The sequence below is a fragment of the Sebastes fasciatus genome, chromosome 5 (genome assembly GCF_043250625.1).
Source record: "Sebastes fasciatus isolate fSebFas1 chromosome 5, fSebFas1.pri, whole genome shotgun sequence".
In the NCBI taxonomy this organism is placed as follows: Eukaryota; Metazoa; Chordata; class Actinopteri; order Perciformes; family Sebastidae; genus Sebastes; species Sebastes fasciatus.
The window spans coordinates 4,286,685-4,305,289 of NC_133799.1; the positions used below are offsets into that span (position 1 = coordinate 4,286,685).

The following is an 18,605-nucleotide window of genomic DNA, read 5'->3' on the forward strand; positions in this document are numbered from 1 at the left end:
CCTGTAAAGGTGAAATCTGCCAAAGGAAATCGCGTTATTGAAACCTATGCCTTTTTGGATCCTGGTAGTTCAGCCACATTCTGCTCAGAACATCTTATGCAGAGGCTGAATGTTACAGGCAGAAGAACCAGCTTCTTGTTGCGCACAATGGGTCAAGAAACAGTTGTTCCAGCTTACTCCTTGACTGGTTTGGAGGTCTCTGATCTGGATGGTGATGACTTCTATATTCTCCCAGAGGTTTTCACACAGGAGAAAATGCCAGTTACCACTGATAGCATGGTGACACACGAGGACCTGGCTAAATGGCCCTACTTGTCAAAAGTTCACATTCCAAGCATCAAGGCAAATGTCGACCTGTTGATTGGAACAAATACTCCCAAGATATTGGAGCCTTGGGAGGTCATCAACAGCTGCGGGAATGGCCCGTATGCCATTAGGACTGTGCTGGGATGGGTTGTAAATGGGCCGCTGATTGGAAACAGTGGCACCCTGGAGGCAGGGCTTCCCTCCGCTAATGTGAACCGGATCTCTGTGTGTAAACTGGAAGAAATGCTAACCAAGCAGTACAATCATGACTTCAATGAAAGGAGTGAGGAGGAAAAGGAAAGGTCCAGAGAAGACCTCAAGTTTCTGGAAACTGTGGAGCACTCAGCGGTACTTCAGGATGGGAAGTATTGGTTGAAATTGCCTTTGAAGAGCAAGGAAGTCTATCTGCCTAACAACTTTGTGGTGGCAAAGCAAAGTATCCAGGGTTTGAGGAAAAGGTTCCTCAACAACAAACACTTGCACCAGGAGTATGCAGGGTACATGAATGCGCTCATCAGTAAGACCTATGCAGAGCCAGTACCTCAACATCAACTGCATCAGGAAAATGGTCCTACTGTCCAGCTCATTGGCTACTTGTTTGACTGGAGAGGGCTCAAGACATCAGTTGCCTGGTTCCTCAGGTTAAAGGTCGGGTTGTTAGGAAGGATTCGCCTACGAAAGCAGCTGGAAGCTTCTGAGGCTAACTATTCGGAGGAAACCAGTCAGGACAGACCAAAGCCACCATAATTGAAAGGCCAGTGACAAAACTCTGTTTGGCACATGGAGTTTAAATACATAACTTGGTGTATTGTAACATTTGGCTCCTCTTTTTTGTGTATTTTGTTTGAATTGTTATGTCTGCCTACCATAACAATTAGGGGCCGGTGTGTAAGAGCCAAAACCTGATGCTGGCATACTGAGGTTGTGGTGTAATTCACTTTTATGAACACTAGGTGGCACTGCATTAATTGACTGACCCAGCCACGGGTATATAAGTAAGGAGGTGTGTTGTTGGCGTCAGGGTTTAGCCCGGAAGGGCAAATGGTTTTTGACCGCAAGGACGCTGAAATGTTTGCTGTGTAGTTGTTGTTACTCGTTGCTATGGTAACCGAAGCATGCTTCCTTAATACCATATTAGGAATAAAGGAACTGTTATGGTAAACCCAACGAGCGGACTCAGGAGCAATTTTGTACAGCACAACAGACAACTAAAGGACCATCTACAGCGAAAAGCGCGTCAGTCCAGGGCTAATCACCTCAGTAGCTAAAGTATCAGACTTTAACTCCTACAATTAGTCAAAAACCTGTCCTGTTGGAACTCCGTTGAAACGGCGGCACGTTTGGAACTCAACGGAGGCGACGCGGGAGGACGAGGAGAGCTGCCGGTGTGGATTTCGGCTGCGTTTGGAGGACGTCTGCAGCCATCCATGGACGGAGGAGTTACGGAGGAGCTACGGAGCTAATGCTAACGCCGGCTGTGGAGCATCGGACCACGGCATCACTACAAGGCGCCCGACGCGGAGGTATCGTAGCGCTACACTGTGTAATGGCCATATAAAGTGTGTGCACACATACGCGGGCGGAAATCCAATGCATTGGTTGCCGAAGCGGGCGGACTTTGGACTTTGCGCTGACTGTTTGTTACATTGACTGTTAAGTGACTGACTGTTAATCATGGAGAGTCGCGAAGCGGCGTCGGGCCGTTTTACCGGGACTGGTGCACAAACCGCTAGTGAGACTGGCGGTGTTGAAACACCAGCTGAGAAGCGGGTAGTAAAGCTCACCGTGAAAGCGCTTGCTGATAAACTGGAAAAGTTGCAAGACAGCAGAAGGGCTAAGCTAAACAAAGTAGCAAACATAAGAAAATCAATGCAAAGTTTGATGGTTATGGGTGATAAAGAACAGGTACAAAATGCTCTCGAAGAGTTGATTAATGTGTGTAATGAAGCTAAATGTGTGCATGAATCTCTGTTGGTTTTGTTGCCATGTGATGAAAAAGAAAAACATGTAACATGGTTTAATGCAAAAATGCTGGCACCAAATGAGTGTATTGCTGAGGCAAAAAGGTTGGTTTCATGCATTGAAGGTGACACACATGAAAAGGGTAATATTGAGGATGATATTCATCCAGATGACAGTGTTTCAAATGTTTGTAGCAAACACTCAAGCCACAAAAGTGTCAACAGTGGTAAGTCCAGTACCACATCCTCTGCCAGAATAAAGGTGGAGGCAGACAGAGCTGCACTCATGGCTCGCGTTGCCTCTTTAAAAGAAAGACAAGCTTTGGAGGAGCAAGAACAGCAGCTGAAGGGTCGGGTTGAGCAGCTGAAGAGGAAAAGAGAGCAGCTTGACTTGGAAGCTGAACTAGCTGCATCCACTGCTAAGCTAGCAGTATTGAGGGCATATGATGTGGGAAGCTCCTCTCAAGTACCATCAAATGGCATGAATTCCTATTTGCAAAGGGAAAAAAGGAAACTGGAATTTGCAAATGTATTGAATCCTTCTGCAAAGGAATACAAGCCTGGATCATGGAAATCAACACAACAAAATGATATGACAAAGGGATCATCACTGTCTAATAGGCCATTGGATGTGAGACCACAGGAAACTCAGCATGGGCTAAAAGCTGCTTCAAAATGTCAACACAGGCCAAATGAACATCAGCAGGAAAACAATTTGTTGGGAACATCACAGCATCTGCAGTACCAACCAACAACTGCTCAGTTAAAGCCAGAGGAAAGGCAGCCTACATACCAGCATTTGGTCGGTCAACATCCAACTGTGGACATACTTACCATCATGCACAGACAAAACGAAATAACAGCTGCTTTGGTTCAACAGCAGCGTTCACTGTCTCTACCACCGAGAGATATTCCCTTATTTGAAGGTGATCCTCTCCAATACAGGACGTTCATCAAAGCCTTTGAGCAAGGAGTGGAGGAAAAGGCAGGACAAGCAGATTGTTTGTATTATTTGGAACAATTTACCAGAGGACAGCCACAAGAACTGGTACGTAGCTGCCAACATATGGATCCCGAGCGTGGCTATGCAGTGGCAAAGGGTCTTCTACAGGAACACTTTGGCAATCAGTACAAAATCGCAACTGCTTATATGGAAAAGGCTTTGGCTTGGCAAATAATAAAATCTGAGGACGTGAAAGCATTCCAAGCGTACTCTTTGTTCTTACGTGGCTGTTGTAACGTGATGGGGGAACTCCAGTACATGGAAGAACTGGATATGCCTGTAAACATGAGAGCCATCATTTCAAAGTTGCCATACAAAATGAGAGAACAATGGAGGACAGTAGCTCATGACATAATGGAGAGAAGCAATTACAGAGCTTACTTCATTGATCTGGTCACATTCATGGAGCGTCGTGTCAGAATTCTTTCCGACCCGCTGTTTGGCAACATACAGGAACCAACATCTGGCGTTACTGGGACAAAGCCTCTCACCAGGTTTAAACCACAGTCGGGGTACAAGGTGAAGGGAAACATTGTTGCCACCACAGTAACATCTAAGGACTTGCCTGAGGGGGCTCAGGAACCAACATCAGATCCAGCCAAGGATGAAAAAGATGAATGCCTCTGCTGTGCTTGTAGTCACTCATTGGACGAGTGCAAACAGTTCAAGGGAAAGACGCACAAGGAGAAAATTCAGTTTCTGAGGGAAAAGGGAGTTTGCTTTGCATGCTTAGGTGATGGTCACATGAGCAGGAATTGCGAGAGGCGCATGACATGCAAGGTTTGTGGACAAACTCATCCCACGGTGCTTCATATCAAAAGGCAAACAACAGCTTGGCAGCAGGAACCATCTCAACAGCCATATTCATTCCAAACATGTGGACATACAGGGGCCGGTGAGGACCGGTGTGTTCTATCCATTCTCCCTGTAAAGGTGAAATCTGCCAAAGGAAATCGCGTTATTGAAACCTATGCCTTTTTGGATCCTGGTAGTTCAGCCACATTCTGCTCAGAACATCTAATGCAGAGGCTGAATGTTACAGGCAGAAGAACCAGCTTCTTGTTGCGCACAATGGGTCAAGAAACAGTTGTTCCAGCTTACTCCTTGACTGGTTTGGAGGTCTCTGATCTGGATGGTGATGACTTCTATATTCTCCCAGAGGTTTTCACACAGGAGAAAATGCCAGTTACCACTGATAGCATGGTGACACACGAGGACCTGGCTAAATGGCCCTACTTGTCAAAAGTTCACATTCCAAGCATCAAGGCAAATGTCGACCTGTTGATTGGAACAAATACTCCCAAGATATTGGAGCCTTGGGAGGTCATCAACAGCTGCGGGAATGGCCCGTATGCCATTAGGACTGTGCTGGGATGGGTTGTAAATGGGCCGCTGATTGGAAACAGTGGCACCCTGGAGGCAGGGCTTCCCTCCGCTAATGTGAACCGGATCTCTGTGTGTAAACTGGAAGAAATGCTAACCAAGCAGTACAATCATGACTTCAATGAAAGGAGTGAGGAGGAAAAGGAAAGGTCCAGAGAAGACCTCAAGTTTCTGGAAACTGTGGAGCACTCAGCGGTACTTCAGGATGGGAAGTATTGGTTGAAATTGCCTTTGAAGAGCAAGGAAGTCTATCTGCCTAACAACTTTGTGGTGGCAAAGCAAAGTATCCAGGGTTTGAGGAAAAGGTTCCTCAACAACAAACACTTGCACCAGGAGTATGCAGGGTACATGAATGCGCTCATCAGTAAGACCTATGCAGAGCCAGTACCTCAACATCAACTGCATCAGGAAAATGGTCCTACTGTCCAGCTCATTGGCTACTTGTTTGACTGGAGAGGGCTCAAGACATCAGTTGCCTGGTTCCTCAGGTTAAAGGTCGGGTTGTTAGGAAGGATTCGCCTACGAAAGCAGCTGGAAGCTTCTGAGGCTAACTATTCGGAGGAAACCAGTCAGGACAGACCAAAGCCACCATAATTGAAAGGCCAGTGACAAAACTCTGTTTGGCACATGGAGTTTAAATACATAACTTGGTGTATTGTAACATTTGGCTCCTCTTTTTTGTGTATTTTGTTTGAATTGTTATGTCTGCCTACCATAACAATTAGGGGCCGGTGTGTAAGAGCCAAAACCTGATGCTGGCATACTGAGGTTGTGGTGTAATTCACTTTTATGAACACTAGGTGGCACTGCATTAATTGACTGACCCAGCCACGGGTATATAAGTAAGGAGGTGTGTTGTTGGCGTCAGGGTTTAGCCCGGAAGGGCAAATGGTTTTTGACCGCAAGGACGCTGAAATGTTTGCTGTGTAGTTGTTGTTACTCGTTGCTATGGTAACCGAAGCATGCTTCCTTAATACCATATTAGGAATAAAGGAACTGTTATGGTAAACCCAACGAGCGGACTCAGGAGCAATTTTGTACAGCACAACAGACAACTAAAGGACCATCTACAGCGAAAAGCGCGTCAGTCCAGGGCTAATCACCTCAGTAGCTAAAGTATCAGACTTTAACTCCTACAATTAGTCAAAAACCTGTCCTGTTGGAACTCCGTTGAAACGGCGGCACGTTTGGAACTCAACGGAGGCGACGCGGGAGGACGAGGAGAGCTGCCGGTGTGGATTTCGGCTGCGTTTGGAGGACGTCTGCAGCCATCCATGGACGGAGGAGTTACGGAGGAGCTACGGAGCTAATGCTAACGCCGGCTGTGGAGCATCGGACCACGGCATCACTACAAGGCGCCCGACGCGGAGGTATCGTAGCGCTACACTGTGTAATGGCCATATAAAGTGTGTGCACACATACGCGGGCGGAAATCCAATGCATTGGTTGCCGAAGCGGGCGGACTTTGGACTTTGCGCTGACTGTTTGTTACATTGACTGTTAAGTGACTGACTGTTAATCATGGAGAGTCGCGAAGCGGCGTCGGGCCGTTTTACCGGGACTGGTGCACAAACCGCTAGTGAGACTGGCGGTGTTGAAACACCAGCTGAGAAGCGGGTAGTAAAGCTCACCGTGAAAGCGCTTGCTGATAAACTGGAAAAGTTGCAAGACAGCAGAAGGGCTAAGCTAAACAAAGTAGCAAACATAAGAAAATCAATGCAAAGTTTGATGGTTATGGGTGATAAAGAACAGGTACAAAATGCTCTCGAAGAGTTGATTAATGTGTGTAATGAAGCTAAATGTGTGCATGAATCTCTGTTGGTTTTGTTGCCATGTGATGAAAAAGAAAAACATGTAACATGGTTTAATGCAAAAATGCTGGCACCAAATGAGTGTATTGCTGAGGCAAAAAGGTTGGTTTCATGCATTGAAGGTGACACACATGAAAAGGGTAATATTGAGGATGATATTCATCCAGATGACAGTGTTTCAAATGTTTGTAGCAAACACTCAAGCCACAAAAGTGTCAACAGTGGTAAGTCCAGTACCACATCCTCTGCCAGAATAAAGGTGGAGGCAGACAGAGCTGCACTCATGGCTCGCGTTGCCTCTTTAAAAGAAAGACAAGCTTTGGAGGAGCAAGAACAGCAGCTGAAGGGTCGGGTTGAGCAGCTGAAGAGGAAAAGAGAGCAGCTTGACTTGGAAGCTGAACTAGCTGCATCCACTGCTAAGCTAGCAGTATTGAGGGCATATGATGTGGGAAGCTCCTCTCAAGTACCATCAAATGGCATGAATTCCTATTTGCAAAGGGAAAAAAGGAAACTGGAATTTGCAAATGTATTGAATCCTTCTGCAAAGGAATACAAGCCTGGATCATGGAAATCAACACAACAAAATGATATGACAAAGGGATCATCACTGTCTAATAGGCCATTGGATGTGAGACCACAGGAAACTCAGCATGGGCTAAAAGCTGCTTCAAAATGTCAACACAGGCCAAATGAACATCAGCAGGAAAACAATTTGTTGGGAACATCACAGCATCTGCAGTACCAACCAACAACTGCTCAGTTAAAGCCAGAGGAAAGGCAGCCTACATACCAGCATTTGGTCGGTCAACATCCAACTGTGGACATACTTACCATCATGCACAGACAAAACGAAATAACAGCTGCTTTGGTTCAACAGCAGCGTTCACTGTCTCTACCACCGAGAGATATTCCCTTATTTGAAGGTGATCCTCTCCAATACAGGACGTTCATCAAAGCCTTTGAGCAAGGAGTGGAGGAAAAGGCAGGACAAGCAGATTGTTTGTATTATTTGGAACAATTTACCAGAGGACAGCCACAAGAACTGGTACGTAGCTGCCAACATATGGATCCCGAGCGTGGCTATGCAGTGGCAAAGGGTCTTCTACAGGAACACTTTGGCAATCAGTACAAAATCGCAACTGCTTATATGGAAAAGGCTTTGGCTTGGCAAATAATAAAATCTGAGGACGTGAAAGCATTCCAAGCGTACTCTTTGTTCTTACGTGGCTGTTGTAACGTGATGGGGGAACTCCAGTACATGGAAGAACTGGATATGCCTGTAAACATGAGAGCCATCATTTCAAAGTTGCCATACAAAATGAGAGAACAATGGAGGACAGTAGCTCATGACATAATGGAGAGAAGCAATTACAGAGCTTACTTCATTGATCTGGTCACATTCATGGAGCGTCGTGTCAGAATTCTTTCCGACCCGCTGTTTGGCAACATACAGGAACCAACATCTGGCGTTACTGGGACAAAGCCTCTCACCAGGTTTAAACCACAGTCGGGGTACAAGGTGAAGGGAAACATTGTTGCCACCACAGTAACATCTAAGGACTTGCCTGAGGGGGCTCAGGAACCAACATCAGATCCAGCCAAGGATGAAAAAGATGAATGCCTCTGCTGTGCTTGTAGTCACTCATTGGACGAGTGCAAACAGTTCAAGGGAAAGACGCACAAGGAGAAAATTCAGTTTCTGAGGGAAAAGGGAGTTTGCTTTGCATGCTTAGGTGATGGTCACATGAGCAGGAATTGCGAGAGGCGCATGACATGCAAGGTTTGTGGACAAACTCATCCCACGGTGCTTCATATCAAAAGGCAAACAACAGCTTGGCAGCAGGAACCATCTCAACAGCCATATTCATTCCAAACATGTGGACATACAGGGGCCGGTGAGGACCGGTGTGTTCTATCCATTCTCCCTGTAAAGGTGAAATCTGCCAAAGGAAATCGCGTTATTGAAACCTATGCCTTTTTGGATCCTGGTAGTTCAGCCACATTCTGCTCAGAACATCTTATGCAGAGGCTGAATGTTACAGGCAGAAGAACCAGCTTCTTGTTGCGCACAATGGGTCAAGAAACAGTTGTTCCAGCTTACTCCTTGACTGGTTTGGAGGTCTCTGATCTGGATGGTGATGACTTCTATATTCTCCCAGAGGTTTTCACACAGGAGAAAATGCCAGTTACCACTGATAGCATGGTGACACACGAGGACCTGGCTAAATGGCCCTACTTGTCAAAAGTTCACATTCCAAGCATCAAGGCAAATGTCGACCTGTTGATTGGAACAAATACTCCCAAGATATTGGAGCCTTGGGAGGTCATCAACAGCTGCGGGAATGGCCCGTATGCCATTAGGACTGTGCTGGGATGGGTTGTAAATGGGCCGCTGATTGGAAACAGTGGCACCCTGGAGGCAGGGCTTCCCTCCGCTAATGTGAACCGGATCTCTGTGTGTAAACTGGAAGAAATGCTAACCAAGCAGTACAATCATGACTTCAATGAAAGGAGTGAGGAGGAAAAGGAAAGGTCCAGAGAAGACCTCAAGTTTCTGGAAACTGTGGAGCACTCAGCGGTACTTCAGGATGGGAAGTATTGGTTGAAATTGCCTTTGAAGAGCAAGGAAGTCTATCTGCCTAACAACTTTGTGGTGGCAAAGCAAAGTATCCAGGGTTTGAGGAAAAGGTTCCTCAACAACAAACACTTGCACCAGGAGTATGCAGGGTACATGAATGCGCTCATCAGTAAGACCTATGCAGAGCCAGTACCTCAACATCAACTGCATCAGGAAAATGGTCCTACTGTCCAGCTCATTGGCTACTTGTTTGACTGGAGAGGGCTCAAGACATCAGTTGCCTGGTTCCTCAGGTTAAAGGTCGGGTTGTTAGGAAGGATTCGCCTACGAAAGCAGCTGGAAGCTTCTGAGGCTAACTATTCGGAGGAAACCAGTCAGGACAGACCAAAGCCACCATAATTGAAAGGCCAGTGACAAAACTCTGTTTGGCACATGGAGTTTAAATACATAACTTGGTGTATTGTAACATTTGGCTCCTCTTTTTTGTGTATTTTGTTTGAATTGTTATGTCTGCCTACCATAACAATTAGGGGCCGGTGTGTAAGAGCCAAAACCTGATGCTGGCATACTGAGGTTGTGGTGTAATTCACTTTTATGAACACTAGGTGGCACTGCATTAATTGACTGACCCAGCCACGGGTATATAAGTAAGGAGGTGTGTTGTTGGCGTCAGGGTTTAGCCCGGAAGGGCAAATGGTTTTTGACCGCAAGGACGCTGAAATGTTTGCTGTGTAGTTGTTGTTACTCGTTGCTATGGTAACCGAAGCATGCTTCCTTAATACCATATTAGGAATAAAGGAACTGTTATGGTAAACCCAACGAGCGGACTCAGGAGCAATTTTGTACAGCACAACAGACAACTAAAGGACCATCTACAGCGAAAAGCGCGTCAGTCCAGGGCTAATCACCTCAGTAGCTAAAGTATCAGACTTTAGCTCCTACACTTGTGACGTGTTCTTTAGTGACGTTTGTGACATGTTTTCCATACTTATGTTACGTTGTTTCCGTACGTATTTTACTTAGTTAACATACTTATTTTAAGGCCAGGTATGAGGTTTTTCCTAAACCTAGCCAGCCCCCTGCTGGTACTGCACCTTCATACACATGTGTAATATTCATGCCTCAGCAAAACTTGACACTGACACGCTATCCTCTGGTGGACAAGCGGGTCTATTACACACATTGCCGTGATATCGGGTTGGTCAGTTAATGTATTTTACTGTATTTGCTTTATTTCTTGACATTTATTCTGCACACACACAAATCTAGATGAATTAGATACATTTTATCATTAAAAACTACACAAATTTAACTTTTACATAAAAAACTCAACCAACAAGGAAGGTAACAATGTAAATACAGCACACAGTCTGAAGCACTGAAGTACAACCAAGGTTATAATTTATAATTTTCAATTCATTTTCATAGTGTGTTTGCTAGTTATAGTTTTAGATCAGTTTTTCAAGAAAGGTTTATTTTAAGTTTTTATACATTTAGTTTTAGTTTGTCTTTGTTTAACCTGCAGTAGGGAGAATGCTTTTGGCATCATTGGGCAAAAATTCCATAATAACCTTTCGGCATATTGTAATTCAAGTGTTCTGAGAGCTAACTCGACTTCTGCACCTCATGGCTCTGTTTTCAGGCTTTAAGAAATCTAGCCCGTGACGGGAGACTCTGACCAATCACAGGTCATTTCAGAGAAAGCGTTCCTATTGGCTGTGCTTCGGCTGGTGGGTGGTGCTTGGTATTTCCTCAACTGATCTCAACATGGCTGCTGGGTCACAAAGGTTCATTACAAGATGTTTCTGAAAACATTTGAAGCGAGAAATAGGCATTACAGTAACAGAATACTGATTCATATTTGATCAGCGCTGCCTAGTTTGACCGGAGTTCGTGAGTGATTGACAGCCGGCTCAAAGGCGGCAGACTGCAGCTCAGCTCTGATTGGTTGTTTTTCTCCGGTCTGTGAAATCTTGCAGATGCCATTAGGAGCACCGGAGGACACCGGAGGACACAGAGGCACATGATTTTTTTCAGATTACCTGTCTCATGCACTACTGTCAGGATATAGTGAAATCATAGTTGCTCCATTTCTACCCACTGCTGCTTTAAGGCCATATATAATGTCTCAGAAGTATGTGATTATATACATGGTTGGAGAACTTTATAGGAGTGGCCATAATGTTTAAAGTTTAGTCTTCACGCTTCTTTAGTGTCCGATGTGAAGCAATTGCGGCATAGAGCCATCTCCTGGAAGGTCAAGTCTGTTCAATATCTGTGGTTTAATGTCACTAGAGTTGACAGAAATTCATGCAAACTCCTTTTTCAGTAGCGATATACTATAGAAAAAAATATTCGTTTTGATATTATTTTTATTAGTTAACCACAAAACATAGTTGAAGTTTAGTTTTTCTTAAAGAACATATTTTTTATTTAGTTTCAGTTTACTAAAAATATTTTTCACTGCTTATTTTCGTTTTAGTTCCATTTTAGTTTACTATAATAACCCCGAGTACAACACAGTGGATTGGATGCACTGACTATACCAAGCTACAACCTTGCTTTAGGCCAGTGTGGATGTTTTCCTCCTACAACAACGCTACTGATATTCCCTCATCCATCCCCCATGTGGTAGATGAAAGGGTTTGAGATAAGGAATGAAACCGTGGGTGCCTGAATAACTACAATTTATTACACTTAAGCAATCCTTTGGGCTTCATACACTGGGTCTGTGAGTGAAGACATTTGGGAGAAAACAGATGCAGAGTAAAGCCAAGATTAGAGACATAACGTTGAAGCAACTAGCAGGCCAAACACTGTTTTTCTCCTACTATCGTATACATGGATCTAACGTAGTGGACACCATTTCAAGCGTATAGTGCTTAGGTGACATATGTTTTGCTGAGAATGTTATGACCTCTGAGATGATGTTCACACTGAGCTGGCTACATCTAAATGTCACATTCATTCTCTGCGTTTTCCTTCCACACCAAGCCACCATTTCTCTCTCCCTAAAGGCAACGTTTTGCAGAGTGGGTCAATCTGAAAACACCTCGTCTTGTGTTTTAGTGCATACAAGTCAAACTGAGCTTTTTCAAAACTATGATGTAAGGCTGCTCAGATACACTCAGTTGGTGGGATGTGGTGATGTAACCACATGTGCATGCACAGAAGCCCTGAAAGATGAAGACACTGCAGATAGATAAAACACAAGAGAATAAAGAAAACATCTAAAAACAACCAATATAAAGGCAATCCAAACTTGTCTTGAGGCCCCAGGTGTGATGCATGCAGTTAGACGCGCTTAGGATTGCAGTCCAAACAAAGATCACGAAGATCCACGTGATTAAACGATAAACAATATTTAATATGAAAGCAAAGTATATTTTTTAAAACAGCCCCACTAGCTTGCTTATAAATAGAAAAAAATAAAAAAAAGGTTCTATATATAAACTGATATACTGACAATTCAGTGCTGTCAAAAACTGTATGTTACCGCTCCCCCTGGGGCTCATAAGAGCTCTGGCTCCCTGCTTTAACATAATAATGGTAGAGGGGGAAACATGGGAAAAAATGGGAGTAACCCCAAGTAAAGCTCCATATTGGATTTCTGTAGTTAAATATAATGATAAACTCATTTACTACTTGCTAAAGCACAAATAATTTCATAAACTGAATATCTAATGGGTGTAACAAAGACATATACCATATTCTGAAATAAAGTATTAGGCTCCTACACCCAATTTGACAGCACATGCAGCATTTAGAAAAAGAACTCAACCAAAACACAACCAAATAAAGAAATGCACTAAAAATTCAGACAACCACAACAATTACGTCATCACCATCAAGGCAATCTGCAAAGCATTACTGTTTGTGGTGGCTTTGCTGTTCCAACCTGCCTCTAAAAGAAAGCGTGCAGCTGCTGGGAACAAACAGACAAACAGGTTCTGCTGAATTTAACTCCAAACTGATCCATTTGGCAGCTAATTGCATTAAGGGTCAGGTACTAATGTCCTCAGGTTGCCACTCTAATTGCTCAACTCAAAGCTAGTTGGCAAAGCAGGATGTGGTTCCTGAATCACACAGTGGTGGAGGTTAAAGGTTATATATCCAACTGTGATGTGTTAATTCAAGATGGCCTTGTTTGAGACAATTAATGTCTTTTTTGTACGCAGATCAAATCTTAGAAACAACATGCGGTACACGTAATCTGTACAAAGGACAGAACAGCTCTTGATGATCTGAGGTGCAGACACACAGACCACTAAAGCTACAAAACTCAGAAAACAGTTGCACACTAAGGGATTCCATATAAATTAGTTTAACTAAACAGGAGCTGGCGTCATCAGGGTTTTGGACATGAAAGGAGTTTATAGGCTGTGTTCAATCCCCCATTCATTCATTAAACTGATCTCAGTCAGCTGTGGATTATGTTAGGTCACTCTCACAGATCAATGCATCAAAGAAGCATTTTACACTCACTGGGCCTCATGCAGCAACATTCTCTTAAATTTATCTTATATTTTCTCTTAATTTTCCATTAAGTGAAAAAATAAGAAAAGTCAACTCCAGATGCCCCAAAAGTTTTTAACCATCCAAACATGCTGTTACCCTTAAAAATTGGAGGGTTGTGGCCAATTGTTTATTATTAGCATAGCTAAAGCCCCTTAAACAGTATATTAGGGAAGGTATTAGCATATGTTACGCCCCCTAATCTCTATATAAGGGCAGGTATTAGCATAGGCAACACTACCTAAACACTATAATGGCATGTGTTTTGCCACGTACAAATACCCCGGCCCATGGCCAAGAATTGGAGAGAAAACAAAAATGCTGAAGGACTTAAGATACGATGGATAAATAGAAATACGAAAAGCATCTAAGAGCAGTATATAAGCCACGCAATATCATCCAAGGGTTTTTATAGTAATACTGGATTTGTAAATTTCACAAATTCAATTTAATCACTATAATTACTCTAAAACATAAAACAATCTAAATTTGATTATATGATATTCCTAAGAGAAGAGCAAAAATAAGAAACATTGGTGAATCCCAGAAATTCAATAGGTACTAAAAATAAGAACAAATCATGGATACAATCAAAAATAAGAAAGAAAATTGTATTGCATCCTGCATTAGGCCCAATGAGACACAAACACAAAGTACATTACTAATATTGTTAAAAAAATTGTAAGCTTTATCAGACATCAGGGACAAAAGGGAGGCCTTCTGTTTTCCTAAACACTCTTGAGCCTTATTGCATCAATGCTGAATTTCATCTACTTTTGTAGACATTCTGCTTAAAGGTCTATTTAAAAACGATATATCCAACTGACCTCAAGCAACCACAGACTTTGCACAGTTTCCAGACACAAAGCTTTAACTCATTAACTGACAGAAGACCTTTCCCGAAACAGTGCCCCAATAAAATCCTTCCCCAGACTTAAAACGTCCCTTTCTTGATTCCAGAATTACATTTTATTGAGTTTTTTCACAAAGAGCTTAAAAGGCCAGTCTCAATTTCAGCCAGGGACAGCTCACCAAACTCACTGAACAAAACCTCAGCAGAATATAACAAGGAAAATGAGCTGGGAGATCTGGGGCATAGCATGAACCTCCACAAGCTTTATGCCGTCCTATGATACTCCTGGCTGTCAAGTGAAACAACCAGTGGATTACCTTCGGGATCTGAGAAGTGAAACCGATGCGGAAGTGACTTTAAACTTGCATTCTTTCTAATAGCCAGCAGGGGGCGACTCCTCTGGTTGCAAAAAGAAGTCTGATTGTATAGAAGTCTATGAGAAAATGACCCTACTTCTCACTTGATTTGTTACCTCAGTAAACATTGTAAACATGAGTTTATGGTCTCAATCGCTAGTTTCAAGTCTTCTTCAATACAGCATGATGTTCATTTAGTAAATTATGGTCCCATTTAGCAGGGTACGCTTTAGGGCGTGGCTACCTTGTGATTGACAGGTCGCTACCACTGCATTGTCTGGTCGGGGAGTTGTCTTAGAACTTTAACCCTTTCACAGTGTGTTTTCAGTTCATGAAAGTTAATTGTAACATTTTGGTCACCTAAAAATGTCTTATTCAGGGTTCAGTTGTACTTAGCTCAGTTCCTCTCTTGTCACTTCTAGTTGCAAAATAACAAGATGGCAACGGCCAAAATGCCAAATTCAAGGCTTCAAAACAGCAGTCCACAAGCCAATGGGTGACATCACGGTAACTACGTCCACTTCTTATATACAGTCTACGGAAATGACCCGCCTGGTGACACCATAGCTAACATTAAATACTACACCATTGGGGAGAAAAATGGGAAAAAGTAGCCTGTGCAGACATTAAATACTTACAAATTGTATGTAGATTGAAAAGTCTTTTATCACCTATGAACTATAACTCAACACATTTCCTCACTGTGCACCTTTATATCTAAACATGGTCTCAGAGGTGGTGGTTAACGTACATACTCTTTGTTGCTCCCACTTCTCTTCCCCTCACCTCACCTCAGCAAAAACACAGCACATTTCAACAATCCCATTCAAATTTGCATAACCGTATATATCTTACAGACAACCTGCGTACACATAGACATTTATAATTCTCAACCCAAGGCCCATTTGGGAGATACAAAAAACATAAGAACAACCACAAGACACTTTGAAGCACACTATTCTCTGCTTTTGTGATTTCGTACATGCAATCTAACCCTCCGCTGAACTCCCTGTCATCGTAAACTGGTTACATTGTTTAGCTACAGACGAGCCTGAAACTCCTATTAATATTACAATTTAGTTAGCGTGCCTCAGTTCCTTCTGTACCGGTCTGTTCACAGTATAAATTAGCTGCTCTGCTCTATTGTTCTCCTTGTAGCTTACCTACTCAGACCCACTCTGTAAGCTCACTGTAAATTATATTACACTCAACTTCAGCTAAAACCTTAAAAGGATTCTGAGTGATTTCGTCAAGATCATGCAGAATCAGATCTGACCATAGTAGGATAATTGGCATCCACTTTCATATCTCTTTCAACACAATTTTTCTTAACTCCCACACAAACACACAAATTTCCCCACTGCGGGACTAATAAAGGAATGTCTTATCTCACACACACACCCACACACACCCACACACACACACGCACGTTTGTTTGCATTACAATACCACAAAGTCTCAATCACCAGCCTCACTAGTCTTCCCTGATAAGAGCCTCGGAATAAGGCGGCCACTGGATCAACACTGACCATAGAACCACAACCACGACCAGGGTCCTATCCAATGGGGACAATGAGAGAGTCTACAAACAGCTAAAATGTAAACAAGAATGACAGTGATGGAGTACGGCATCATTATCAGTGAGAAATCGCTGTAATTTCTCCGCCCACACCCGTCACCAGCACTTTGAGCGATCTTCTAGTTTGGGCAGCCCTTTGCCAATTTGAAGACAGAGACCTGTAATCTTGGTGTGATCTCTGATACAGACCTTTACAACAGAAATAAACATGTTTACAGCCTGGCTTAATTGAGGGCGTGGCCGCTTTGAGTGACAGGTGGGTGCCATACCAGGTCGCTAGCTGCTGGCTGTCTGCTCTGCTGCGTCACCTGGGCCCGCCTCAGGTCCACAGACGATCCACATTTTTGCCCATTTTTGGATTAGCAGGGAGTTAGACTGTGTCGCCACTGCCAAGATGCCGATGGCCGGAGCCACCCACTTTGAGTTTCACGATGGCCCTTCAGAGACCTATCGGTGACGTCACAGACTACGTCCATATTTGTTACAGTCTATGGTGTGAGTGAGTGTGTGTGTGTGCGTGAGTGCGCATCTCTGCGTCTGTCCATGGCTAATCTGGCATACTGCTGCACCAAACTGCATAATATTTTGGGTGCTCTTTTCTGGCTGCATGCTCAAGAACCTCTCTTGGTTGCAGTGATTCACACTTTCTCAAAACACCTTTAATTGCTTGTTTGATACTACCATTGATTGCATGCTGAATGCTGACTCCTCACTCTCTACTCTTAAGCTACTCTACTCTTAAGCTTATGTCAACTGACCAAAAGTCGGTAGTTGAGAGTGAGAATGTGTTGATCCAACACAGTATTACATTGAATGGAAACAGACAATGCAAACAGAAATATCACCATACCTTAACCTGAATCTGACATCTATTCACAATGCACACAGAACAACCTCAATCGTTATCTTCCCACACCAACCTAAATTCCATAAGGGCTCCATACTCACACCCACAATACTGTTTTCATTCAATCTACTATCAATTTCTATAGCTGACATACATCCGTCTATGAACACAAGCCCCAAGCACGCCGTTTCTTTTTTACTCTAATGAGCTGTAAAAATGTAGTGCAAAAGATACAGTGCACCAAGGCTGACAAAGAAAACAACTAACTGAACTGTGCCTAAACTCAGCCAGAGGGTCATACCTGTGGCAAATGTCTCCATAGCTGCAGCGCAGACCAAACAAATATGTTCTTCTTGAAGAAAGGCGACAATACATTTGACAATACATTCCCTGGGAAATGCCGAGAGAGTTGTAGTTGTTGTTTCAGTTTCCTAGTGGATATAAACGCACCTTGAAAATATAGCTGAACAACTTCATTCCAATCTGTCCTTTTAGGCATGTTGGAACACAAACTTAGAGGCTGATTACTGAAAGGCATGAATCATACTGCTAGTGATTTATGTTGAGGTACCATCTCAGTAGTGGGAAACCATTTGAGTTGCCATTTTGCTAATGCCTGTACTGAAGTGGACACGTTGACAGGTCACATAGCTGTTGGATGTTTGTGAGAATCAATGCTGTTATCTCTGAACATGCCATATTTCATCCCTTCAAATATCAAGGCTTTAAGTTGATGCTTTTAAAAAAAGACGAGTCGTTGGCCAGGGCGACCAACTCCAGGTCCGGTTCAGGGTCTGGCTGGATGTCGACTGTGGTGGTGGGGTGCAGTGATTCTAGGTCGCTGGGCAGCTGAGTCTTTGTTGCTCTGGGCAGCTTGGAGGAGACATTTCCGGGACCACGCTTACTTCTTAAGGGCTCCGACCCCTAGATAACTCGGAAAGCCAGTCGGAGTGTAGACTGGAGTATAGCAGGCTGGTGACCAACAGGTCCAAAGCTAGCCGACCGGGAGATAGGCTGGACCTCAGTAGAGTTCAACAAATCCTCTTCCCACCCAGGTAGCAAATTCTTCAACCAGGACCTTGAAGAAACTTCCTTGCGTGCCGATGATAAAGCTGCCACTCTGTCATCACTACTGGAGGCGTATCTCTAGTCATTACAAACAGAGTGAGAACTATACTATCACAAATTACGGGAAGTGGGGGGTCAGGAGTGTGGATTTTAACTATCCAACAAATAATTCACTTTGACAGAAATCCGTCTGTAGACGGAGCTCCTCAACCCATACCACAGCGCAGGCACGTGCGTCAGTGACTTGAAGTCTTACAATCCTTACAGTAGTATCAGTATCTTGCTTGTTTAACATGTCTGCAGTCTGTAGCTCATGTGCACTTACCACACAACAACTTTAAACAA

The 18,605-nt window shown here is 43.6% G+C and overlaps 1 protein-coding gene across 4 annotated transcripts in view; it reads right to left on the minus strand.

Annotated features, from left to right (window-relative positions):
• The window catches only part of tbxa2r (thromboxane A2 receptor), a 36,714-nt gene extending 18,898 nt beyond the window's left edge, over window positions 1-17,816 (minus strand). For 2 of the 4 annotated variants that reach the window (XM_074634598.1, XM_074634599.1), the window contains exon 1: window positions 17,494-17,816. In XM_074634598.1, coding sequence (XP_074490699.1) covers window positions 17,494-17,730 — 237 coding nt within the window. In that variant the 5' untranslated portion in view covers window positions 17,731-17,816. The remainder of the gene's footprint in view (window positions 1-17,493) is intronic. The other 2 variants (XM_074634597.1, XM_074634596.1) reach the window with 2 other exon arrangements.
• Window positions 17,817-18,605: the final 789 nt, after the last annotated feature.